The sequence below is a fragment of the Erythrolamprus reginae genome, chromosome Z (genome assembly GCF_031021105.1).
Source record: "Erythrolamprus reginae isolate rEryReg1 chromosome Z, rEryReg1.hap1, whole genome shotgun sequence".
Taxonomy (NCBI): domain Eukaryota; kingdom Metazoa; phylum Chordata; class Lepidosauria; order Squamata; family Dipsadidae; genus Erythrolamprus; species Erythrolamprus reginae.
In genome coordinates this window covers 113,523,706-113,551,423 of record NC_091963.1, presented here as the reverse complement: position 1 = coordinate 113,551,423, position 27,718 = coordinate 113,523,706, and the positions used below count along the sequence as shown (strand labels likewise).

The 27,718-nt window shown below is 40.4% G+C and overlaps 2 protein-coding genes and 1 long non-coding RNA gene across 4 annotated transcripts; all 3 read left to right on the top strand.

Moving 5' to 3' along the window:
- The first annotated feature begins 3,565 nt into the window (after positions 1-3,565).
- Positions 3,566-8,305, top strand: LOC139176002 (uncharacterized). Its single transcript, XR_011560596.1, has 3 exons — positions 3,566-3,686; positions 6,990-7,141; positions 7,952-8,305. It is a non-coding gene; the product is annotated as an uncharacterized lncRNA (long non-coding RNA).
- Positions 8,306-10,603: 2,298 nt separating this feature from the next.
- On the top strand, positions 10,604-17,811 carry HOXB9 (homeobox B9). Its single transcript, XM_070767470.1, has 2 exons — positions 10,604-11,221; positions 14,462-17,811. The coding sequence occupies exons 1-2, from the start codon at positions 10,708-10,710 to the stop codon at positions 14,695-14,697; spliced, it is 750 nt and encodes a 249-aa protein (XP_070623571.1). The 5' UTR covers positions 10,604-10,707; the 3' UTR covers positions 14,698-17,811.
- A 5,890-nt stretch (positions 17,812-23,701) lies between these two features.
- HOXB8 (homeobox B8) lies at positions 23,702-26,958 on the top strand. 2 transcript variants are annotated; one of them, XM_070767472.1, is made up of 2 exons: positions 23,702-24,741; positions 25,569-26,958. In XM_070767472.1, the coding sequence occupies exons 1-2, from the start codon at positions 24,315-24,317 to the stop codon at positions 25,871-25,873; spliced, it is 732 nt and encodes a 243-aa protein (XP_070623573.1). In that variant the 5' UTR covers positions 23,702-24,314; the 3' UTR covers positions 25,874-26,958. The 2 variants fall into 2 exon arrangements, with proteins under 2 accessions (XP_070623573.1, XP_070623572.1); XM_070767471.1 differs by having other exon boundaries at positions 25,566-26,958.
- Positions 26,959-27,718: the final 760 nt, after the last annotated feature.

Here is a 27,718-nt window from a genome sequence, read left to right as displayed (position 1 = left end):
TCTTCCAAGAACACCAGTATGATGTGATTTTGCAAACATTGGCTTACTCTTGCCAAAACCAAAATAAATAACTGTTCACACTTCTATCCCATTACGTGAAACCTGGTTTGTATGGAATTTGAGATTCTAACAGGAAGCAATCATAAGATCCTGGGAGTCTAGTCTGAGGTGAACCAGATTTTGGGACTTCTGTATACAGTTTCTAAGAACTTCAGCAGGGTTTGCACATCACAATTTCCATTCAATTTATGCCCTCTACCAATAATTTTTTTCCCAACAAGAATGTCAATTCATATTGTTCTAAGCATTCCAGTTATCCTAATTCACACCTGAACTCAGGACTTTATCATGCAAGAATAATCTAAAATTTGCTTTTAAAAAAAGCAATTGTAAAATAAAGAAAGATGGTTTTCACCAAACATTAATCTAGAATGAAAATTTTAACTGCATCTTTGTTCTTATTTTATTATATTTTCCAATATAAGTCAGACATTTTTGATAAATAATTTCATTATAAGGAAAGGAGGGAAACTTTCTGGTACTCTAGAAGGTAAAGAAGGCACTATTCTTCTTTTCTGTAGTACACACACAAACATTTTTCAGTTAATGAATATGAGTTCTTCAATGCCAAAACACATCAAAGTTCTGATGATCCTATAATTGCTTAGCTGGGAGAGCGAATTTTTCAATCTGATTTACTTCTGAGTAAGTATGCATAGGAATGCATTTTTATTCAACAAGGGGGAAACTACTGCTTTATGTCCTCCTAACCTGGTCATTTATCCATTTTTCCAAGACAGGGATACATTTATGGCCAGCAAAAAGACAAGGATAGGTGCCAAAAACATACTGGTATTTTGGCAGTATTTTCTATTTTAGAGGAAGAGAACAGCGGATACAGGAAGGGAAATGCCGCAGCAAAGAAAAGGACATCACATTTGTAGAGAAAGTTGTGAAATGATGCCTTGCCCTTTATCACACTTGATTGTATAACCCAGAACTGAACTTGTTGAACTTGTTCTCAAATAACCCTGTTCAGACATAATGGAACAAAACTATGATCCCTAGTTATGAAAATAAGTTACAAGGAAAAATGCATTGGTAGATTTATTTAAAAACTTGTTAAGGATTCCTAGGATAGAAGTATGATTACCCCAAAACAAATAGCATGGAAATCAGTGGAATTTATTTTCAAAACTACATGCTTCATATTGGGGCTGTAAATCTATGAATGTATATTGGCCGCAATTAACAACTCACTCCGGAACAGTCCAATTAGCAAGAGTAGGGCTTAGAGTAAATAGCTTGTAGATTGCAGAGCTGGCATTTGAATAACAACGGCAAGCCCTCACATTTCCCCCGTTTGCACAGATTAATTCTAATAAATTAATACATCCACATCTGACACAGCTCGACCCACAACCCAGTTAAATCAGAGCAGTTTACTTTAAGCAATTTGGAGTAACGCCCAGCTTCTAAATGCCTCTACACCAGGATCCTGCGTGTAACAGACCTGCTTCCTATGATTGCATCCTTAAATAGCTTTGGACAATAAGTCACCTAGTTACAACCGGAGCTAAAATATTCCTACAAACTAAAGAATAGAAGAGCACACCTATATTCATGTCCTATAAAACTACGTTCAGGCAAATAATGAGTTGATATTAGGACAAGACCATTCAAAGCAGTAACTTTCTTAAGCCTGTTGCTTTCCATTCAAGAAAAGGTTTAAGTCTTTATGAACATCTCCAAGTAAGAAAATAAGATCACTCTTACCTGAAGCTGAGTTCACTTCATAAAAGTCTACAATGCAGTCTTAGCAAAATGAAAAGTTCAGACATTGTTGCTAAAGCTTATTTCTTCTCCTTCCCTTGCCCTCTTTCCTACACACATCCACATTAAAAAAAAAATAGTTTGATAAATCCAGCCACTGGAATTCATCATTTTTCTTTCTACCCACTAACTCCTGCACTCAATAGTTTCTTACTTTTAAAATCTGATTTTCCATTCCATAACAGATGATCCTTAAGTCTTCAAATACTGCACAGTGTGAATAGAGGATTCATTCTGCTCCTTTGCCTTTCTCCTCTGCTCCACTGTGTCACAGGATACTGGAGCAATACTTCAGATATCAGTACGTATATTATCTGCCTCTCCATGCAAGCATCCTTTGGTGAGGACATGCTAATGTGGTCAGTCACTGCATATCCAGATCTGTTACACCAGTGCCTAGTCGAAGAAAGTTTTAAATACAGTATTATCTGGAAACGGGTCCGCTGCAGAAAGTTTTTGTAATATTTTCTTCCTCTTCCCTGCTGCTACCAGTTAAGATTACTGATCGCATAGCATAATCTTAGACACATAGTAAGAAATCTCAGAAATCTTTCTTCTTTTAGTGGGGTTTACTCCCAAATAAATATGTGAAGAACTGTGCAATAAGTGTCTTTTCCTGGGTTCTTAATGGAGATGGATCTCATTATGTTTGTTTGCAGGCTGGCTATATACACAAATTCATTCATAAGTAACAGATAAACACAGGATCTTGGGTTAAGATATTTTGCAGTGACTTAAACTGTTTTACCCATTATTCAAATGAATCAGAACAATAACAAAGGAGTACATAAAGTATATTTCATCTCAAAACCTACTTGGAAGAAAGACTTATCACAAATCTCTGAAGTTAACTCTTGAAATCTATGGAGTTGATTATGTTGCATTGTGCTTTGTAGCACTAATAGATTAATCAGGACTCACCTGAACTTTTTATTGGAATCAATTATAGTTGCAAATACACTTACAGTGTGCTTGCGTGAAGTAGAAATTTATGACTTCTACATAGTTAATCATTAAATTAGACCAGAGATTACAATGATGTCACAATCAATATTAGTTTAGGGAATATAGTTGCTTTCTTTCCAAAACTATAGCCATTATTCTCCTAGTATTCTTTCTCATTCCATTAGTAATAAAAATAATTCTATCTGACTAATTGAAAGCTCCCACTCACCCAACTTTTCTGCAGTTATTATTCACAGCTAAACCAATGTAATTAGTGCTCTTTAATAAAAGGGATTAGCCCTCAACCTTCAGGCTCATGGGCTGGTGGGTTAAAGTTATTTAACCATTGAAGAGCTTGGTATATAAATTTATCTTTCAAATCGGGGGTTTCCGTCCTCTTTGTTTTTCAAAGTAGAGTTTTTTGTCCTCATCTTTGACTGGCCTTGTCTAGATTCAGAAGCTAAGCAGGGTCAAGCCTGGTTAGTACTTGGATGGGAGATTTCTGGAGAATACCAGAGTCATAGGCTACCCTTGTAAGGTTGTGGGAGTGGGAGGCAGCCTTGAAAGAAGGTAGTAGGAATCCACTTCTGAAAGACAAAACTGTGTGGATTGTCTACGAAGTCACCAGGAGTCAAGCTGGGCTCAAAGGGAGTAGTTTCAAGGAAGGTGAGCCAATCTTATCCAACCAAAATTCAACATCTGCCTCTCCCTCCTCCTCCTTCTCCCTCCCCAATTTTTCTTAAGCTAGCCTTCTATCTTCTTCTTTGCCCAGATCTCAGGAAAAGATATCAAAGTGCTTTATTAACTGATATGGAGATAAACCTGGCTTGGAACTTTCCTTTCCAATTTGAGTCTTCCAACTTCAACTCCTGGGATCTTTCTTTACATCTGTTTCCTCTCTCCAAAAGGTACTTTCCCCCATGGCTCTTTCCGCCTCTCTGCACTTGCTTTCTTCTTCAAGAAACTTTACAAACAGTCACAATCCCCTTTGCTATTAGAAATAAAGACCGATTCCCAATCTTCTTTTTTTTAAAAAAATCCTTAGAAAGATATATTTTGGATAAAAATAATAGAGTTTTCAACCACCCCAAACTTCCCCTCTTTTCTTAAAACTCACTGAACTTTCAAGTGACATTCACAACCGAAAAGAGACCGTCACTTAGATTTGTTTCTGAACTATCCCCCCCACCCTTTTTCTTTTTTAAATGTGGGGCAGGGTGGGTAGGTTGGATTGTTTATTTTTTGGAGTTCTGTTTCCCGATTGTTGTTGTTGTTGTTGTTGTTGTTGTTGTTGTTGCTGTTGCTGTTGTTATTATTGTTATTATTATTGTTATTATTATTGTTATTATTGTTGTTATTGTTGTTGTTATTATTATATTATTATTATTATTATTATTATTATTATTATTATTATTATTATTATTATTATTATTATTATTATTATTATTATTATTATTATTATAAGGCAAATCATGTTTTGTGCCTAGGAGTAATTTAACCTGCGAAGGAACAACTGCAAACGTTAAGAACTGACTCGATCCTAACTAAGAGAAGGCTTTTAATTTAGAACCAGAAAAACCGGGAACCTAGCGGACCCTCGGCTTCGTTGTAAAACCGGCCGGGTCTAATTGCCTTAAAGTTCCAGATCGACCGCCTAGAAATTCGTCCTCTCCATTAATCCGAGCGTGTCCTAAGCGAAGGGGTGCGAATCTTTTAGGAGTTGCGCGAATAGGTTGAAATCTTAGGGCTATTTTTCTGGGGAAGAAATCTGCCGAGGCGCGAGCGATTCAAAAGTCGGTAGTTCTGCCCGGGGAGAAACTTCTTCAAGGGTTCTTCATCTCTTTAATCCAATTTAGCCTTTATTTGGCTACTTCGGATTGCAACGGAAGCCCAAGTGCACTTCTTTGAAAGTTAGATCCATTATAACAGAAGGGAATACATTTGCAATCATATGGATGGGGAGGGAGGGGGGGGGGGGAGAGAGGACTTCAGTGAAAGTCACGTGTGCATAAACTTCCAGCTCCGGTTTTACAGAAGCGCCTTTCTCTCTGAACAATTTAAATTTATCTATATGCAGTGTAGTTCTGCACTGCCACTAAATTCACTGGATTCACTCCCAAGGTATGTAGAGGGTTGGTCTACATTTTGAATGGTGCCCATTCAAAAGTCTGAAAGAGAAATTATTGTTGGAATCTCCAGTACTTCCAACAAGCATTGGAATATTTGATGCAGTTTAATCAGGTAGATAGAAATTTGTACAGAGATCCTCGTTGTTGTTGTTAGTTGCATGATATGAAAAGCATGGAAAGGGCAAACTGTTCCTTGGGAAAAGGGATAACTCCCCCCCCCCATGGTTTATTACTGACAATAAAATAATGTATGTGTGTGGAAGGGTTGCTAGTGATCTTTTAAAAGAAATAATCACCAGTTACCATTTATCAAGTGTAAAAGAAAAGTTTAAAATGTATTATAATGCCAAGTTTGCATGGCGAAATATCATTTCTATGAAAAATTGGTCAGGCATTGGCTGAAATGATAATGCAACACACATAAGTGAAGAAAGAAGGGCTAATCCATGATTTGAAAGAAATTATAGCCCTAAATTTCATTAAGTTAATGGATATTTTCAGGAAAGTAATTCTCAGTATATGTAACACACTAAACAGAAGTCTACAGATTGTGAAATATGCAACTTGATAAGTTATCAATTTTCTGAAATAAACATTGCTTGAACTTCTCTTCCCCAAAATAGTAAAGGTATTTTTGAACAGCCAACTGTTGTCTACTTTGGGATACTGTTCTTTGTTTAAAATGGAACAAGTCCTTAATTTTTTGGCTATAAATGCCCCATCACTTTCTAAATAGGTGACAGATTTCGAAAGGCAGGTTTTGTTTTTTTTAAAGAAACAGTGTCCTTTTTGCTTAACAAGCAGAAATAAGTTTACACACTCAAGCAAATTTGGGTATTTGAAACTTAGTCAAGAGATTTTTTTATTTATGTGTGCTGAGCTCTTTTGGCTTAAAGTTCTCTAGATTGGATAGTATCTGGAAATCTTGTTTAGTAATTACTCTTGTCTGTAATCTTGCTATCCCTGCTGTGTTTAGTAGATGGCCTTGGAAAAAATGTTTAAGATGAGAGAAGCCTGTTTAACACACTAGGGCTTTGGGAAACAGTGTTCTCCAGGAAGTAAAACTGTTTTCCAGACGTTAGTCCGCATGATATTTTCAAAATGAAAAATGAAAAGTACCTCAATTCAAAAAAGAAAAAAAAAATCTTTATATAATAAATGAACTAAAGTTGATCTCTCTGTTTTAAACAGAATATCCAAGGAATCTGTCTTTTATAATATGGATGGATGAGCGCTGTGGCTTTTTCTTTTTATAAATTAAATATAATAAATTAAAATGAATTTATCCCTGGATAAAAACCCTAGCACATGGGAAGGCAAATGGCTTTTGCAGATCTTCTTGTGGGGTTTCTCCATTAGAGAAAATTCTGGATTCTGTGTCAGGGAAACTCTTCTGATGACATTTGAGTATAAATTTATATACTCTACAAAATTATGTACTCAGCTGTTGGCATGTCTCATAATTATTTATAGGAGGTGCCTGAGGATTTCCCAAGAATATATTCATTATAGGTAAAATGTGAACAAACTCTCTTGCAAAAAAAAAAAAAATTAAAAACCCCAACACACCGAACAGGTGTTCCCTTTCAATTAATTTTCAGTAAATTTCAGCTTTTTTCTTTTTTTAAACCCCTCTAACCACTTCCAAAACTGCTTGCTAATCCATTATTGATCTAAATTCTAGCTAATGAGAAAGCTTGTCTTTCCTTAATACATTCAAATAGTCCATACATACATTACTTTTGAATGTCCAAAGTGGAAGCGGATACTTCCAAAACTGATTTTGTAAAAATAAAAAATGCCACACAACTGTGTTTATTTTATGCTTTCTTTTCTATTTTAAATGTTGTGAAATGTCCATTTTACATAAAAATTCTGGTGCATTTTCTACTCTGATTATTATTATATTATTATTTAATATTTATTATTAAATATTACCATTAAAATAAATCAAGGAAATCTACACATTGTCAGATGATTTCCCCAGAACATGTTTACAAAACTGAGTAGCAGCCACATTTTAAATAAGAGATTAATTAAAAGAAAACATTTTGATGCTTTTTCTCTCCCTTTGACTTAAAGTTTGCCTTAGAAGCAGCAAGAACAACAAAAGACATTGGTGGTTCCTTGAATCTAGGAGAAACTTAAATAATCAACTTTATTAGCCCAAACGAAGATGAATTGGATTGTTCTGCTTATTAACTCTGGGACAGAATTCTATCTCAAATACTAAGGTATCATTTTCATATATCAGCTGTCAGATTTAATCGCTCTTCAGATTTCAATTCTTATATCCCACTGAACTCAATGAGAAGTGCCCAGGTTCTTTTTACAGTATTACTAAATCCATTTATTGCAGGGAGAGAAGGAAGGTCTAGCTGAATTTGACTATTTAAACTAAGGGGTCAAAAATAATTTACATTTGACTGGACATGATCACAGTTGCAGTCCTCTAAAGATTTACTTGAAAATAATCTCAATTAAGCTGCTTAGTGCAAAATATATGTATCTGAGGTTCAAACGTAAAGTGTCTTAGCTCTTCTAATTACCCACCTCTGTTTTCCTTTGAACCACAGATAAAAAGCATACACCTTGGATAAAAACAGGGTGCAGGCTGGTTTTCCATGTGTTAGTTACTGTGTGTGTGTGTTTTCTGTGGAATATATATACATATATAATGGAGTATATATGGAATATATAATGGAATATACATACACACACACATGCATACATTACTCCAAGAAGAAATCAATTACTACAGCATTTGAATGTATCACTTTTCTAGTTAAGAGGACCTCAATTCTTGTGTCATCCTCCTCCATTTTTCTTTTGCAATACATTTATTCCCAAACCAGGTCCCAGGATTTCTAAGGATCTTCTAGTCAGATTATTCTCAGAACTGTAGTGTCTCGGCCCTCTTTTAATTAATATATTTTAATTTCTGCCAGAAAGAAAGGTTATTTCTGTTCCTCCTTTGAATGCCTCACTCTATCTATGCACGGCGTCTGTCTTCCAATTTTCTGACTGTTGATATATTTCTCAAGGCAGTTCAGATCTACTTTACTACCTACCAACCCAACTATGGTCTTTGCAAACCCCACACTTACACACACCATCCTGGTCCATATCTTCACTATAGCCACTTCCACTCTGAAAGAAGAAAATATACGTGAGCGAAAAGGACGGCTTCAGCATATAGTCTGCCATCGTTGTTATTGGACTTAGTCTCTTCATTGCCAAAAGGACCTCTTCTAAGAAGGACTAATGGAGTTCTCCAGAGCCCCAGCGAGACCAATTACTCGGTCAAAGCCAGTGCTTTGGAAAAGGAGCTTTTGCTTCCAAAGTCACAGAATACAATTATTTTTAAAAACAATTTTGGCATTCATATTAAATATCTGTTTGCACCGCTTTAAAGCTCTTTGCTGAAAATTTAAAGGTCTCTCTTTTCCTTTTCTTGTTGCTTTTATTTTTAGAAGAGTTGAATCTCGTTGGGGGGTGGGAACAACAGAATATCCCCACCCCCAACACTTCCTGCTCTATTAGGGGGGGACGGGACACCGGGATCTACCAGGTTACGGAAGAGGAATTTACGATCAGGCATTGTTGCGATGCGTTGACGCAGACCGACAGCTCGCTTGGCAAGGCAGTTAAGCCGGAGCAGCGTATTGGTATAATAAATCAAGGCTGATATAACGAAAAAATATTTACTTAGAAGTAAATGACACTAAACAATAATGAAAAGAGGAACATAAACCTGCAATTGTATGTTTTAGGATCTGTGCTGTCAATCTATGCTCCACGGTCGCTGACCTGAACGGAAAAGGACTTTTCCGAAGCAAATGCTCTGGGCGAGATTTAGTAATGGAAATCCATAAGCATCTGAATTGTGTTGAATTCCTTCTGCAGCATTAAGAAGGTTGAAGAGCAGGAGGGCAAAAAGAGGGTTCTGTAAGGTTCAAGACATCTCTCCCATCCTTGGCTTCTCTATCCCCCACCCCCAATAACCCTCCCTTTCCACAGGCAGTAAATCCAAGGCTATAAAAATCAAAGGAAGCTAATGTAAGTTTTATTCAACTATTTAACCGTCTCAGGTCTAACGCCTTCTGTGAAGGAAAAGAAAAAAAGAAGCGGTACCGAATTGGACATTTTACAAGGGTAGTAAAATTAAAGTGCGTGTATATGGCGGGCAAGAAGGAGAAGAGGGGAGGGGAGACTCAGCAGTGCAAATCCGTACCCTCTTTCCCAAAGCCCCCTCCGCCCCTCCGTTGCTTTCCAAACAAACGGGGGCTCTTTGCAATCCGGAACCGGGCATTTTTTAACCCCCTGTGTAGTTTTCACGCTCTGCCTGTTTAAAATCTTGTCTTTCAGAGCAACGTATAATTCACAATGATCCTGCATGTGGATACGCACGCTATATATATTTGGATGATAGATACGTGAGTGTGAATATATGTATCCGGCGGTGTAGATACTCTTACCATATAAGCTACTGTTTTACTACAAGCTATGGGTTTCATTGAGGCACCATCAGGTCACGCGCCTGTGCATATCCAAGCCGGTATATATAATGCACGCGCGCGACAATGTTTAATATATAATCGTGGAGGGATTATATATATATACACAAATCCTTGGCAGTTAATGTTGAACGGAGCACGGGGGAGAGGGGGACACGGGAAAAAAAAATCTCCCGGTATCAAAAGCTTTTGCAATAGGTTACTTCGCCATCTACAACCAGCTTTCAACGACAATAATAATGATAGTGATAACAACCACCACCATGTGGAAAGCATCTCTCGCGTACGTGCACCCCATACGCCTTGGACTTGTAACCTGATTCACACACACACACACACACACACCCCTAACCTTCTGGAAAACTATGGAGAAAAGAAAGCACAATTCATATTGCGTTTTCCCGGCTGAGATAAGTAGCCTTGACATATCGAAGCCGAGCGAAGGAGTCCGGAATGGCCGCTTATACATTTGGTAATGGGGGCGTGAGCGCGGGGCGGGGGGGGGGGGCGCGGGGGAAGAAGAGGAGAAATCCCCAGAAGAGCCTTAAGGAAGGCAAAGAGAGGACAAAACTCAGCATTTCTCTTTCATGTTTCCGGGAGTGGGGGGAGAGGGAATCGATTCCCCCTCCCACATCGACACCGCTGCAGCATCCCCCCACCGCCTCCCCAACCCGGAGCCTCCCCCCCTCTCATTCCCCGTTTGCACTGTACGTTTCGCTTTCTGAACCCCCCGACGTTTTGCAACACCGCCTCGACAGAACGCAATCCATCCTTGATATGGAATGCAGAGGGCGGTTGACAGGCTGGGCGCGCGCGCGCGCACGCACGCACGCACAGACACACACTCACTCTCACACACACACATATACACATACAGAGCCGCCCGCCCCGCTCCGCCAGGATTGATTTACGCCTGCCCTGACGCTTTATCAGCCTCACGAAAAAAGTTTGACCAATCATTTTGCTGGAAGCTCCCAGCCCGGCAGTCCCGACTGTACTTTTTTCTTGGCTGGGAAGTTGATGCTGGAGGAGGAAAGGGGGTTAAGCGAGAGTGTCGCCTGGTTTGGTGTTTTGTTTTGTTTGGTGTGTGTGTATGTGTGTGTGTGTGGTTTTTTTCCCCTCGTTCCTCCAACCAGCTCCCCCCTCCCCTCTCCATATACTCTAATATCTGTACAGCAGCTTAACTAGAGATCTACTCCTTATTTTTTTTTATTGCTTGTTCCGCTCGCTCGCTGGTTTGCTTTCCCCTTCATTGAACCGTGGTGCTCGTAGGATGTCCAAGAATGTCAATTTCTGGAACTCTTAGCAATTACTATGTCGACTCCATTATAAGCCATGACAACGAAGACTCTCCCGCCGCCAAATTCTCTTCCGCGCAGTACTCAAACTCCAGGCAAACTAGCCACACTGAACACCTCGAATTCCCCTCCTGTAGTTTCCAGCCCAAATCCTCCGTTTTCAGCGCTTCCTGGACGCCTCTGCCGCCACACACTGCTGCTACCCTTCCTTCGGTCTACCATCCCTACCTCCAGCATCAAAACATCCCTACCTCAGAGAGCAGGTATCTACGAAGCTGGCTGGACCCAGTGCCCAGAACAGAAAACATAGCAGCTGGGCAGGGACCAGTTAAAACAGAACCGCTGCTGGGACACCCCGGGGAGATCCGTAAACAGGGGACACAGGAGTACCACTTAGACCCTTCGCCTGGAAGGGAAGGGGTCGCTTCCAGTCAAAGGCCCAGCTTCGAGGACAATAAAGTTTGTGAAGGAAGCGAGGACAAAAGCAGGCCAGATCAAAGTAAGTTATAAAAAGTGAGGAAGTAAACATCATAAAAAACCTAAGAGGGGGTGTCATAAAAGACACAATGGGCAGGGGAAGCTTTAAAAAAAGATTTTAAAAGAGAAATCTCCCCCTTCCCCCCATTTAAGCCACTGGTGTTAATCTGGGGCTGCCGGGTGGGGGTGTTTTTTGGAGTGGGTGGCTTAAGTGTATTGTTGAAAGTGATATAAGCATGGAAATTGGACAGTGAGGGTTGGAAGGGGCGCGATTCGACTTTGCTTGCAGCCGGTGGCTTGAGGAAGGGACAGTTGCTTTGCGGGCTTCGATTGTATGTATAAAAATTGGCGGTGGGGGAGGACAACGATAATAGATTGGGGGTGTTGTTGAATGAGCCTCGGTGTGTGTATCGGTGTGCATGTTTGGAGAGAGACGGAATGGACGCGAAGGATGAAAATGTTTTGATAAAAAAGGGGTCCCATTAAGAACTAAGAAGGGAGATTTCTCCAAGCGTCCTTATTTGTCTTGGAGGACCTCGATCCCTGGGAGCGTGCGCTGTCTTCTTCCTTGTTTATTATTGTTTGGATATGAAATGTACATTCCGCGTGGCTGTGAATATTTCAGAGCCAATGCCTTCCCTTGTCCCGCCCAGAAAATAGAATAAATAAATAAAAAGAAGCAATCTTTATTAGGGTTTTTATTCTGCTTTGTTTTAAGTTTACTAAACAGAAATATAGTATATAACTCTTAAGCTTAATTATGTTTGCTTTTGCAATTTCTTCACCAAACGCAGACACCTTGGAGAGAAAAAATATTGTATGTGTGTGTGTGTAAACTGAGGATAGGATGGGTTGGGTCAGAAAGGGAGATGCTTTAATTTAATTTAATTCGAATCCTCTTTTTTAAATAAAATTGTCAGCTTCTTTCTCCTTGCCCTTTGCTCAATGCCGGGGATGTTTCCAATAAAAGAGTTGACTTCGGTATTGTGGTGGGTACGAATTCCCTGATAGTTTCAAATCAGGATGTAGGTTATTTCATTCACAAGATGACTTCCCAAGAGGTTTGTTTATTTCATTTCATTTTTGAAGGAAAGGGGGCGCCAATGATGGTAATGATGAAGATGGTGGCAGTGATTTTTTAAAAAATTTGAATTCCCCCCACCCCTCAAAATTAAAAACCGGTGCTTTTTGCTAGTAGCCTTGGTCTTGATAATATTTCATGAACACCTCCTGCCCTTGGGAGTGGACTGGGGCAGGAAAGAAAGATTTGCGTTGCAGAATTGGCAGAAAATCCAGATCAGAAGAAAGGACACCTTTGAAAAGAATGGGAAGATTGAAGAGAAAAGCTTTTCTCCCCCCCCCCTCCTCCACGACCCCCCTCCTCACCTTCTCACCAGCCCCAGAATGGAGAGAAAGACATTGCTGAAGAAGCGGCTTAGTTGCTAGAGATCCAAACTGCCCACCAGTGTCCTGTCCGGCATCAGGTTCTGTGGGATGAAAGTGCTGAGAAGTCAGAAATGGAGGCAAATGGGCAAAATCAGAGAACTACCCCATTTGCCCTAGACAGAAGCTGGTCTTTCACCTCTGTGCAATTCAGCTTATTGTAAAACTTCTTTATTAACAGAAAAGCATCACCTTGAGTCTAACGCAGACCCTGTTTGTGTACAAGCAGGTATGATTTGTGTCTGTGTTTGTGAATATGCATTTCGGGATTAAGAATAGCCTGCTAACTAAACCTGCCTCTCCCCCCCCCTCTTCTCCATACATCCACTCCCTCCCTTTCTTCCTCCTTCCTTCTCTTGTTTTGTTTTGTTGTCTTTTGTTTCCTGTTCTGGGGAATTGTGCGAAATGAAAAATAAACTTGTTTTCCTGTGCCAGACCTCAAGTTTCCATGAAATGCCAAGAAACCACACGCACATCCATATCCTTAAAAAAAAGGGGGGGGACCATTGTGGAGACCGCCATTAAGGATAGGTAGCAGTATTAATTATTAACAGCAATGTCTCTCTTTAATATTTAATTTTTTGCTGATTAGGGCCAGCCACTTCTGTGAAGGAAGTAGTTGCTAAGATTAGGAAGAAAATGGAAACTAAGCTTTGTGTGTGTGTGGGAGGGGGGGGGGGTTGGAGGATTTCATTTTACCCATGGAGAAATGGCGTCCATGCTCCCCTCCTGCCATTCATAAAGAATTGAGACTCCTGCTTTTAATTTCAGAAGGAGGCCAGAAAACCAGGCAAGAGCTGGCTTTTCTACTGCAGCAACTCCGGCTAGTAGAATTTCTTCTGTGTGAAAGAACCCAGTTACTAATGGATTAGGCTGCTTGACTTTACAGGAACAGCACAACACACACATATTCACACCCAGCTTCCTTTTTGTTTGTTTTGTTTTGCCTTTGGTAAGGATGTGGCCACATCAGATCTACTATAGTCTTGTTTGTTCACCTCTAGCATTTTATTGACTGGGCTTCTGGCCACATTATTTCTCCTTCTCTGCCCCTTATAAAAAGTCTCATGAATTCTCAAAATCAGGGCTGTTGCCTCTGAAACTCTGCTTGGGGTAAAATAAAATCCATGAGCAGAAGGCACTATATGCCTCTGCTGGGGAGGCTGTGGTAGCTTTCAAGAGAGGATACCCTCCCTTCTTCCTTTGAATACCCTACTTTGCTAGATATGGGGCTCTTGATGAAAACACAGTTGTTCTAGACAACAGACAGGCAATTTGTTTCTCCCTTGTAGCACAAAATATAGGAAAGGAAGGAAGGAAGGAAGGAAGGAAGGAAGGAAGGAAGGAAGGAAATGTATTTCTATTTTATGTCAATGCTGGCAGAAATATGCCTTTCACACCAATATTTAAAAGATATGTTGTTTGTTTACCTATCCATGTACCATATAATTCATTTAAAACATTTGAATAAAGTGCCAGCATTCTTCCTTTCTTATTTCCTTCCTTCCTTATTTCTGTCTTTTTATATGTAAACAAATATACTCTTCCATCTCTTAAGAAAATTGCTCAGTTTGATCTCCCCCCCACCTCTTTCCTTTCTAATATCTTGTTTGGTATTTGCAGGTCAAAATTCTGATATGTGGCAAATATATTTTGTACATCTATTTTTCCAACATCCTATTGTAGGCAAGACTTGGTAGGTCTCCACTGAACAAGAGCTTGTCCAAAGTTGGTCCAAAGAAATTTTGAGAACCTTTGAGGATTTGGTGTCAATTCCTGAGTGACCCTGTCTTTTGGGTTTGTTTCCCCCCCACTCCAGGTAACCCAGCAGCCAACTGGTTGCATGCTCGTTCCTCCAGGAAGAAAAGATGCCCCTATACAAAGTACCAGACCCTGGAACTGGAGAAAGAATTTCTGTTCAACATGTACCTCACCAGGGACCGTAGACATGAGGTGGCCAGGCTTCTGAACCTCAGTGAAAGACAAGTCAAAATCTGGTTTCAGAATCGCAGGATGAAAATGAAGAAAATGAATAAGGAACAGGGAAAAGAGTGAAATTTCTTCTTCTTCTTCTTCTTCTTCTTCTTCTTCTTCTTCTTCTTCTTCTTCTTCTTCTTCCCCCTTTCACTGTTCTATCCTAATTTTCATCCCTCTCAAACTTATGTGGTTTTTTTTATGGTCAATGACTTCCTTCTCAGCTGTGTTTGAGATGACTTCAGAAACAAGCAAGCTAGAAAGAGGCCTCCTCTTGGATGGCAGGCAAAGGATGCAAAAGACTACACATGCTTGTTTCCATTTGACACCCCTCCCCACTTTTTAAATATATTTACTGATCTCTCCCAATAAGGGACAATAAGGGTGGGGTGGGCTATGCACTGGGAGGTAATTGTGGAGAGGCAATAGTATGTAAGCATAGCTAGTTCCTTTTGTTTGATCTTCCCAAACTTGAAGCATTCCAAACTGGGTGAGCTTCAAATCCTCCCACCCACCCACTTACCAGAATAAATGAAAATGGGGGAGATTTGTAATGCAAAGCATTGGAAAGACAGTCATTGTAGGAGGGTTGTTTTGAATGCTATTGGTTAGCCAAGGAAGGGAAAGGAAAAGAAGGCTGACCTTAAACCTGCCACCAACTTAGGACATGTCCTCCTCTACTCATCCCCAGGCTGGAACTGGACTGGTCCAGAATCAACAACTGTACAGATGCCCAAGTGAACCCCAATTCAACCTCCATAACACGTTCTTTTTCCTAAGGCAGATAAGATGTCCATCCCCTCTATTCATGGAGTACAAGGAAGAAAACTCCAGGAAACCCATTTATAAACCATGAACTTTTTGAGGGCTCTTTCCTCCCTTAGCCTGTTTGATGAGCAGCTTTTAGAAAAGGGGGGGGGGGGTTAGTCAGAACATTGCCCCAAGCAATGCCCAAAGTAAAATTTACCAGCATCTGGGATAGACCACACTCCCTGATTTACTTATTACTTTCCCTTCTCTTTATTTTGACCACTGGATAACTTTCCAGTTTGCTCACACTTCTCCACTAAGACATCTCTAAGGAGATTAGGAGGGCCAGAAAGCAAAATCCCTTTGAGCTGCATGTGAAGCTAGATACCTAAAAGTTGTAAAAGCGGGGGGACTCTTTGCTTTTGGTATCTAATAATTTATTAAGGACAAGAGTATTCAGAAGAGCCCTCAAGTATGTTTGGGGCGGCCCTGAGTCAACCCTCACTTATCCAGTTTCACAGAGAAGTTTTAATACTTGAAGGTTGTGTGATCCACCTCCTTTCCTTGTCTTGGAGGATATAACCACATTTCACATTTATTCCAAACACAGAGTGACCCAAAAGGGTAGTTTGATTGCTTTTGAGATAGAAATTGCTTTCTTCAATTTTAAATACTTTCTGTATCTCCTTTGTTTACAAACAGAAAAACACTCCCATTAGATAAAAAGGGGGGGGGGGCTCCATGTCTTTGGTAGCCCCATTTTTCAGTTTTAAATAATCAGATTTGGGATATTTTTTAAAACAATTGATTATTGAAGTGCAACCCCACTTTTTGGAGGGCTTGGATGGAGGGGAGTTCAGGGAGGGTAGGCATAGGTAACTTAATTTCGTGCAAGGCTAAAAATAAGGTATGGGAGGGCTATTGTTTCTGTAGGGGAACTGTTCCTGAATGTCCCTCTTGTTTTCTGTGGCCTGTAAGAATGTAAAATGGGGCTTTAAACCATTTTAAGCTTTTAAACAGTTGCAGAACCAAGCAAGGACCCACATTTTTAGATTGATTTCCACTGCTATTATGCACTCCCATTTTTTAGATATAACACCATTGTAGGGTGAGGAATTTTCATACCATAACAAGGGTGAGGAAAGGGGGAAAGTGGGGTTGGGGAGGGAAACATTTGCCTAAATTTAAGGCTCTTTCTCTTTGTAGACAGGCGTCCCAGAAGAAAAATCTAATTTCATAAAGTGATGTACAGAATTTTTCTACCATTGTGTTTTGTCTGCCGCCCTTCTTTCAAAATTTGATAGGCAGATTTTAACTTTACATACATTGCCTGGTTTGAAGGATTTTCTGAAACGGCAAGCAAATAAATCTTTCATTCTGGCACGTTTTTTAATAATATTTTAGCGGTTTTTTGAAAAATTGCTTCCTGGTGGTGGGGGCAGTGGGGGGGGGGGAGGGAGACAAAAACTTGAAATGCCCACATCCTAGACAAGTTGTCATGGATCAGGAGAAAATGATTTCTGGGGGAATCCTCTACAAAGCAAACAAATGGTTGCTGTGGGAGAAAAATATAGGGCATACCCTATGCTTAAATTCTGCTAACTTCATACTGTTTTCAAAACCAATTTTGTATTGGGTTTTAAAGGAAAAATTCGGAGCTTCTGCATTTATCTGTTTAACTTCTCCTAATAAAAAGAAAGCTGGAAGTATTGTTTGGTTTTTAGATAGCACTGCCAGCATTAGAGAATCTATTGCACCAGCTAGGATATGGGAGGACTGGGGCGGTTAAGGTGGCTTATCCACGGCATTTATTTGCCTCCAATAGTTCTCAAAGCCGACCAGACACCCGGAGCATTGCAGAAAAACTGCTCTGAAATTCTCTCAAGATTAATACGAACATTTTGTAAAGAAAAACATTCTCCACACATGTATTAGCATATTAACTGATTTTAGACATTATTAAGATGTTCCTAGACCTTATTAGTGAAGACAAGAGATGTTTTTGAAAACTGCATTTTTGGTAATGCATGGATAATAAGAGAAGCTAGTTGATTTCATTAGAAAAAAGTCTCTCTGTAGAGGAAAAATGTTGAAAAAAATATTGTTTCTTCAGTTCTATAAGGTCAAAATGTATTTTCTACAGTTGTTTAATCCCACAGAATAAAAAATCGATTTAAAGGGGACCCTGACCTATATCTCATTGTGTTATACTGGTTCTTCTAAAACTGCAGAAATATTTGCACTTGTGTTTCTTTTTTCTTTAGTGGCTCTTTAGCGTGTATTATAAGGATATTTTAGGTTTGATTTGGTTTGTTGGAGGTTCTCTCCTTTGTCTTTAGAAAAAGCTCATTCTCAGTGTATTTTTATTTCTTTCCGTGTAAAGTCGGCTCCATCTCTGAATCAACAAAACAGAAATAAAGCAATTCTATGTCTTTCAATTTAAAAGAGTTAAGAGTCTTTCTTGTTGGACCAGAAAACAAACCATAAAGGACAGATAAATGGATGGAAGAATTTGCGTTCCTGAATGAATGAATGAATGAATGAATGAATGAATGAATGAATGAATGAATGAATGAATGAATGTGATGTTTACCTGGTACAGGGAAGAGGTGTAGACACTGAAGGTTGGTTTCCAAAAGGATGGAAGGGTGATGATCCAGAATTCCTCAGCTTCAGAGAAAGAAGGAAGAACAACTATTTTTCCCCAATGCCAATCTTTTTCCCAATCTTGTAATTTTAACCAAAAGGGAACTCAGATTAAAAGAATAATATTTTAGATTTTGCCAAAGTCACCGGGATATCTTTATTCTCTACTCAAAAGTAAAGCATTCATAGTTGTTTCCATTTTTGTATATATCCAAAATCCACGTAATTATACAACTTCTTGAAAGATTATGAAGCCTTAAAAAAAACCCCACAAGCACATTGTCTTCATTATCACAGACGTGAGTATGTATATGTGCACACACACACACACAAATATATATATATATTCCAAAAGGAGAATGGAATGATTGCTAGATGCTGGGTATTACTGGAGCAGAAGTAAGAGAGTAGCTTGTCATAAAAGAGAGAGGAAAACTCTGTGCGGTAGGCTGCAATAAAAGAATATGACCGCCATAAAACTTTATAGAGTATAAATTTCTGAAGGTTAAGGAACTAAGCAACTGTAAAGCAAACAAGAGTAGGAAACTTTCAGAAGCTCCTAAATTACCAGAATGTCTTTCTACGGTTGGGGGGGGGGTGGAGGAGGAGGAGGAGGAGGAAGAAATATATTTTTGTCTGCATCACCCAGAAATAAAGGTTTAAAAAGAGGAGAAAAATATAAAGGAGTGGGGGGTGGGGGCAGAAAGAAAGTATTTCTTAATTTATTCAAATCTTCAGGGTTCTGTGGAAACCTTGTGTTCTGGATTGCGTCAGCCTTTGTCCGTCATTTCTTATCACTTTCAAGTTGCCAGCATCCTGGATCATAAACTCTCAGCAACATCCCCTTTCCTCCCCCCATCACCATCACCACCAAATGTAGACACACACTCGCAAGTCCTGCCCAGACGTCTGGTTTTGGAAAGCTTTCTCCTGCCCTCTTTTTAAAATCTATTTACAGCCCAAGCTTTCCCTTCCAGAGCAGAATACTTCAATTGTTTAGTCTCGGGCTTCGAAACAATGGTGGGTTTTCAAAAGCAGAATCCCCGTCTCTCTGTCGTTCATTGCCTGAAAACGACGGGATGGAAAGCCACGCCGCAGAACGAACCAAGAATTCTGAGGAGACAGTGGTCACTTTCCACCCCTACAATCGTAGAAGAGATCTTATACACTCCTCCGTGATTTATCACTGGTAACAATCGTTTAAAATGCACACAATGGAAAAGAAAAGATGGGATCCATAAAAGCATCACAACCAATCTCCCTAACCCATCTTTGATTATTACCATCTATTATTTTTTACGGGCGCCTTTACTTCGAATGGTCGTTAGGTGGTGCTATCACTCCATGGTAGAAATAACCGGGCCACAATGTCTTTCCCTCTGGAGTCTACAACACCTTGATTTCATTACGAACAATAAACGGAATTGTTGCTCGAAACCATTGTGAATAAATCCCCCAAGCATAAAATATAGAACTAATCATGCCGATCTTTCTGGAGCGTTTCTTTTCAGAAAGGTATAAATACTCGGCCCATTGGAAGGCGAGCAAAGACGGGAAGATGAAAACTTATCACACAAAGGCCGCCGCCAGAAGATCTCGCCTGCAACATAACCCGAGCCAAAGAAGGGGAGTTTGTATAATTGTTTCTGCGCAACTCCATTTGTCTTCACACAGCTTTGTGGGGAACAATTTAATGCTGAACTTGTTACCCAGAGTATGATTAAACGTCTCTGTGTGTTTGTGTGTATGTGTATGTGTTATGTTTATGTGTGTGCTTGCGCTCCCCTCCTCACCTCTCTGCATGTGATTGTAAGCAAATAGTTCTTCAACCGCATAGACGACACAATCCGAGCAATGTTCTTTTCCCCCTGCTACTTGTTTTGTGATGTCAGAAATATTTTATATTTATACCGCTACTTTCAAAATGTAGGATTTATTTAGCTAGAGAGGAAAGATAGGTCACAGATTCTAGGATATATCATTGTCCAGCCAACAGAGATGTGCGCACACTTTGAAAGGAATAATTGTAGATCATTATATAGTATGGCAATTTTATGGGAATCATCATAAATATACTTAAATATTTGCAGTGTTGTCGAACTTGTTTGTTCTCCAGTGTATTTGTCCAGCTTTTGAAGAAAGTGGAGGAATTCTCTGGCCACACGAATTCCAGAATACCTTGTGTTGGTGCTTGGTTACATTAGAAAAGGGCAGGGTTCTCCTAAGTGAATCAAAGACAAATTTACCTGTGGTTCTTTTAGAAGACAACAAGGACCACATAACTCCAACACCAACTTCTCTCTTATGAAAAATGTGTGTAAAAGTAGTGAATCAAAGACAAATTTACCTTAATGTGATTCTTTCAAAATACAATTAGGACCAAGTAACTCAAACATTATCCTCTCTCTCTCTCTTTTAAAAAAAATGTAGATATGCATATGTGTGTATGTAAAAATGTACATGTGAGCTACTCGGCCCCTATACATGTTTCTCTCTGTGTAGGTGAAAGTATTTTCCAATATCCCATTCAAAGACATTGTCAAAGAAACCCAATAGGAACGGGGAAAAAGAGATTAAAGACTAGAATGAAAACCCATTTTAATAAAGATGTTTTATAAAGAAAATGTACAAAAATATAACAAAATGTCAGAAACAGTCAACATTCCATAATTTTGATTAAACAACACCCAGCATATTTTCTCCATTACAAAACTGAACTCCAAGAGGGGGAAGGAGAGAGATTGGATGTGGGTAGTCAGAAAACAACAAAAAGGAGAGCCCCATCCTTCCTTTTCTACTGCAATTCCTGGCAATGTTCAGCAACTCTAAAATAGATAAAACCTGCAATCTTTTAACCAGATGTACTTTGTGCTAATTAATAGGGGGAAAAAACCCTTCTTTTTTTTAATCCACTCACGGAGCTATAAAACAATGAGAACTTACAATTTACCAAGTGATGTATTTTGGGGAAAGATTTTCTAATAAATCTTTCCTCCGCTGGGTATTTGTAAATTATATTCTCACTTTCTCTAGTGGTTTTCCACCCCCCCCCCTCTCCTATCCACTATAATAGAAACATTTGCCTTTCATCAGAGGCCCCAAGTACAGTATACCAATGATTTAATGCTGATGACAATTCTTCATAGGGTATCAAACACTAAATTGCCCCGCACGTTGGTTAAAATGCTAACTTTCAGGATAACTCAGCTATCTTATCTCGATTCTGGTTCCTCTTTCTCTCTTCTTTCTCTTTCATCTCTCTCTCCCCCCCACCCCAATAAGCACACACACACATACACACACAAAATGAGCACTAGCAGCATCCCTGGTAGTAAGCCTTTGCAGATTAACAAACGCCTTCGGAGATGTCAGCCAGGTAGATTTTTTTCTTTTTAATGCCAGCAAATTCTAAGTATTTGAGGACTGGTTGTAAATACAAAATGGTTGCAGGGAATCATTTTTGAGAAAGCTTCTCGAACAATCTTTATTCAGAAATACTACCTTTTTTTATTCAGTGGTGTAGGACTACATTTCACAGGTAAATGTTAGAAAGTTTGTCGCTTAGTTGTTAAGGAAATACTAAGTTGTCAGTTAAAGACCCCAACAGTTGTCCTATAAATCTGAGAGAATATTGGAGAAGGGAAAAGCTGACCCCTGTTTTGTTGTTATTTATGGATAATAAATAATAAAACTTTTTAAAAAAGTGTTTCTTCCACCCAATGGACAGGAAGAGAGAATATAGAAATGAAAGCTCTATTTTTAAGCATTTGTTTCAAGCATTTCAAGGAAATATTATTTTTTAGAGAGGGGGAAAGGGTTGGAGGGAAAAATAGCATTTAAAACAAATGAAACAGACTTGTTCTTACCTTTAAAACACAATTTTTAAGCCTTCTCACTTTGTTTTGTTTCTTTCCTCCTCTTTCCCTCTCAGCTGAACACGCAAAGTAATATGAATTATTTCCCCCCCCCCCAAAAAAACCCCCCATATATCTTGGGATTTTGAGTGAAAGAGGTACAGGGCTTTGAAACGATTTCTTTTCAGAGGGCTCTTCTGTTTTGGATTGGAATTATTTGGATTCATCTTTGGGATGTTGACCAAATATAGCTGTAGGATGGTGGGAAGGCGCACAGCCGGAAAAAGAGAAACTGGAGTATTGGGCCCTTTTCAAAATTCCCAATACAAAAAAGTGAGATCACAGCAGCAAAGCAAAAAATAAATAAATCTGTAATTTCAGATAATGCAGAAATGACACCTCTCTATATCAGGGTGTGAAGGAGTGCCCGGAGAAACAAGTTTATGTTGTAGGGAAACTATATTTGAGGAATTAAGATTGGCATCTTTTGGAGCATAAAGCTCCTACAAAATAATTGCTGATAGAGCTAAAGGACTAGTGGAATTTATTTTCTGGTGGTTATATGGTGGTGGGATTGTTGAGTTAGCAAAAGCTGAAAGCAAGCGATGTCAGGAAAACAGGGGGAAAAACCCCCACGTTCCTCCTATAATCTCACTCTGGTTGTTCCCACTCCCCCACCCCGTTTTTCTCCAGCATCTTCCCAGTTAAAAGCACCTTGTGGTTTGAACTAGGCTTTGTGAAGGGGGGTGGGTTGCTACTTCTGAGCATGGCACATGTGAATGCTCAGTTAAAAAGACTCATAATTGTGTTGGTTGGGAGCTAAGAGGAGGTGGGAGATATGTTCCTCTCTGCTGGAAGAGAAGAGAAGGGATGGGGAGGCATATATCAGGAGAGTGTGGTAGGAGGGGTGATATCAGGGAGCTGAAAAGTCAATGTTATATATGAAAAACTATAATCATTTTAATTCAGTATTGACACCCCCAACATCTTGCAATAATGGCGTTTAGGCGCCAATCGAAACCTGGGTTTTTATAGCTGTGAAAGAAAGGACTCATAAAAGCCCCTCTAACAGCTTTTTATGTAGTGCAGTATAACCAGTAAAAACATCTTGAAGTGTGTGTGGTTTTGTTTTGCTTTTTAAAATATTTATTTCTTTCACTCTCTTTCTGTGCCTGTGTCTGTGTTTGTGTGCCACCACATCTTTTTTACTTAGCTTTATTTTTCGGGTGCAGTATAGTTTGTTAAACAGTTGTAAGGCCCTATCTTTTTTTGGGGGAGGAGGCCATTACAAATGGACAATTTCTTTCTTTTGGCGCTGATGCTCAAGCCTTTATCAATAATAAGGAAATTGATCATTAAAATGTTAAATCTGACTATCTCGTTTGTTTTAAAATATGTTGAGGCCATAGGACGCAGTAGGATTTGATAACTTGGTATTAAAATACCAATTACATTTATAGGAGGCTTTTAGAAAAAAAAAGGGATAGCAATTAAATCCGGCCTCTTTTTACAGTTTTCCAAAGCAACTCTGACATTTTCCAAAGGGCTAAAACTGCCTCGTTAAAATAAAATTAAAAAAAAAAAATGAAAATTAACGATGGGAGCAAAGCCTCTCTTTAATTTTTCAACCCTCCCCAAATATCAATCTTTTGGGTGGGCTTAGGTAGATGATTTGTCGCGAGGCGAGAGCGGGAGATATCTCATTAACGTAGATAGTTTAGCATATTTAATCTCTATATTTACCCCACCCACCCCCTCCCTCTCTCCCTCGCGCTCTCTGCTCTCTCTCTCTCTCACTCTCTCCCTCCCTCCCTCTCTCTCTCTCTCTCTTTCCTTCTCTGTCTCCCACTCACTCTCCTTCCTGCTCGCAGGCTGTTCAGAGTCCGTGTGGAGTATGTGGAAACCAATAGGATGAGGGTTCCGTAATAGATGCAAATGATCCAGAAAAGACACTGCGAAATATGAACAAACTCATTTGCTCCGAAGTAAATCACGGAAAACTGTTTATGAACTGGCACCTCGCCTTGGAAATGTAAAGCGAGAACTTTTTTTTAAAGTGCCGATATATATATATACATATATATATTTTAAGGGGGGTGGTTAAAGAAGAAGGTGGAAAAAAAGAAGAAAAAGGAGACGAGAGAGAGAGAGAGAAAGAAAGAAAGAAAGAGAGATACACATACAAAGAGGAATAATAATAAGTCACAAACAACAACAGCAACAATCTTAAAAAGCGGAATCCGATACCATGTTCATTGGGAAAGAGTTTTGACTCCATCCTCAGATATATTTTTTTGGGGTAAATCTATGCATATCTGTATATATTCCTGGAAATCACAAAGATCCGTGGTCTGGCGTCTCTTCGTTATCTTCTAACCTCCTGTGGCTTTTCATCTCCCCTAACCCTGGTACTCTAGATCAAAACCTATTTAAAAATAAGCTATTTATATGACAATGAGCTCCTATTTCGTCAACTCCCTCTTCTCCAAGTACAAAACCGGGGACTCCCTGCGCCCCAACTTCTACGACTGTGGGTTCGCCCAGGAACTTGGAGGGAGACCGACCGTGGTGTATGGGCCGAGCACGGGGGGCACTTTCCAGCACCCCACCCAGATCCAGGAGTTCTACCACGGGGCGTCCTCTCTCTCCAGCTCCCCTTACCAACAGAACCCCTGCGCCGTAGCTTGCCACGGAGATCCCAGCAACTTCTACGGCTACGACCCGTTGCAGAGACAAAGCCTCTTCAGCGCTCAGGAATCGGACCTGGTGCAGTATCCGGATTGCAAGCTTGCCTCCACCGGCCTGGGAGAGGACGCGGACAATTCGGAGCAGAGCCCGTCTCCCACGCAACTCTTTCCCTGGATGAGACCGCAAGGTGAGGAGGCACCTCGTGAAGGGCCAGGCGTCCAGCCGCCGGGAAGGCATTTCCTGAACCCATAAAGCAATCTCGCCTTCCTTTTTTCCCACCTCTTCCACTATCTTTCATCCCCTCCTTCCTTCCTCCCCCCCCCCACCTCAACCCTCGGTTACTTTGTACTGTTTTATGAGCGTAAACTTTTGCACCTCTGAATTGCTTTTATCGCTTAATTACCCTGAAAGGAACCTTTTCTCCTGAATGGAAAGAACTGGACTTCTCTCTCCCTCCTTCTTTCAGTCGGAGAAGCTTCCCCCTAAAGTTTATGGTACTTTTACAACCTCCGAGACCCCTTTTTTGTGTCTCTCCTTGGCGTCCTCCGCCTCCTCCCTCCCTTCTCTCGCCGCTTTGGTTATTATCTTTTAAATCTCTGGAGATGCGAGGGGGGCAGGCGGCGGCGACGGTTGTTTTAAGGGCCGGGGAAGGCTTTCTTGCCAGAAACCTGGGATGTCGGGAATAATTTCCAAGAAAATGACAGCGATGGGAGGAAAAAGAGAGAGCGAGGTAAGCTACCCAAGAACCCGGGTAAGGTTGGATTTCGGGCTAATAGAGGCGGGGGAGCATCTGTGGACCTCTTCGCCGGTGCCTCTCTCCATCCATAGCGGTGTAATTAACCTCCCCCTTTGTACCCTACAAGAAGGGCAGTTCCGCCGCTGCCTTTGTGTGTGTGTGTGTATGGGCGCGCGCGCGCGCGCGCCTCTTTGGCTCTCTCTCTCTCCCCCTCTGTCCCCTTAACCTGGCGGCTGTGTCTTCTCAATCTCCTTTTTTCTCTCCCCTCACCCCAGCAGCCGCCGGACGGAGGAGAGGCCGGCAAACCTACAGTCGCTACCAGACCCTGGAGCTGGAAAAAGAGTTCCTTTTTAATCCTTACCTGACCCGAAAGCGGAGAATTGAAGTCTCGCACGCCCTGGGACTGACCGAAAGGCAAGTTAAAATCTGGTTTCAAAACAGGAGGATGAAATGGAAAAAGGAGAACAACAAAGATAAATTCCCCAGCAGCAAATGTGAGCAAGAAGAATTGGAGAAACAGAAAATGGAAAGGGCTCAGGAGGTGGAAGAGGGCGGAGAAGCACAAACGGGGGACAAAAAGTAGGCGCTGGAAGGCTGGACAGGCAAGCCACAGAAAGCCGCTCCCCACTCCCCCACCCTCGTCCTTCCATTAATTCCAGTTAATGTGAGCGGTGGTTCCGACGGGGGGAGGATAAATACTGCTTGGGGAGGGGAAATCTCGCCTTTTATTGCTGTAAAACAATATAGCTGTGAGCGTCTTCTTCTCCTGGTTGTCCTTTGATACATTCAACGAACTATATATTTAAAGAAAAAAAAACACGAGACATCCTGGGGTCTTTTTAGCCTTGTTGTTTGTTATTTTTCATCTTTTGGCCAGTTAAGAATTAGTAATAGTGTAATGCAATAGCTTCTGTTAAACCATGGCTGTCAAAAAAAAAAAGTATCCCCCCCCTCTTTTTTCTCCACCCCCCCTTCTCTTCCCCTTTTCTTATTTGAGACCAGTGCTATGGAAATGGTGTACAAAATATACACAGCATTGCACTTTTGAAGACTTTCTTCCTTACTCCTGTTTTTCTTTTTTCTCATCCCTCCTCTGAAATAACCCCCCCCCCCCTTTCTCTGTGTTCCTCTCATGCCTTGTCTCTTTCTGCATTTTTCTGGTGTTGTGGTTAAACTCCCCTTCTGCAGGTAGCTCTGAAAATATACCCAACAACATGAAACTGCCTATTTATGCTGTAGTTGTCTTCATTTTTGAGTGTCACAGACCCTCTTACCCTTTGGGATTCCCATTTTCTTTTATTTATCTGTTTGTCCTTTTAAGTGTTTTTAACCTTTAAAATAAGAAAGAAAAAGGAAAACAAAAGAAAAATAAAAGCTGTGTTTCTCGTTTTTCTCTCTTGCCTTTCCCATTTAGTTGGCATGCACACAGTGGAAGAAGTTGTAAAAAGTGTTTTTTCCCTTCTGTTTCTTTTCTTTTTTTGTCTCCTCCCCCCCTAGGTTTACTGTGAAAAAAAAGAGAATGTATACTGTATACGTGAATTACTTTATTGGGGGTGGGGAAACTAATGCTATATTTTGTTGTTCTCTCTTCACCTTGTTCTATTGTTGAAGCTGGAAACGGCGGAAGAAAGGAGTTAAAATAAAGTTTGCAAGCCACAATTTCCCCAAGACATTGTTCTTTTTTATTTTTATTTTTAAATTATGCTCCTGGGCATCTAGAAGGTGGGGGTGGGTGGGGGTGGGGAAATAAACACACATCAAAAACAGCTACTGCCATTCAGGAAAGCCTTCTAAGAGACACAGAAGAAACTTAAGGATTGCAGGGGAAAATACACCTGAAATTTTGGGGAAAGGGAAGGAAGGCAGGGAAAGAGAATGAGAGAGAGAGAGAGAGAGAGAGAGAGAGAGAGAGAGAGAGAGAGAGAGAGAGAGAGAGAGAGAGAGGAGACAGATTTTTTTTTCCTTTGAAAGGTTATTACAGGTTAGCTTCAGAAAAGTTATGGTAGGGGTGTCTGCATGTGCCTTTATTTTGCCACTGCTGAATTCCAGCCTAGCTGCTCCTAAACAGGAGGCTTAACCTCTCCCCGCCCTCCCCCCCCTCCGCACAGCCCCACAGACTCTGGAAGCTTGTCAGTTTTGGTACTTCCAAGAGGAGCTTTGTGATATGTACATTCCCTTCCATATCCCTGCCCACTTTTTTTTTTTGGCAACTTAACCTTGAAAAGAGGACCTCGGCCAATCTGCAAGGCCAGTTTTATTCTTGTTTGTCACAGAGGGCTTTGATAAGTTTCAGTGAAACGTGTGCCTTTTAATCTCTCTTTCCTCTGCCCCCCCCACCCTTTACCCTCTCCCCCCCCCTCCCTGGAAGCTTTCCTTGCTTCCCCCAGCAAAAAAGCAGAGTAACCAGCTGGTCACATTTTCCTTCTCC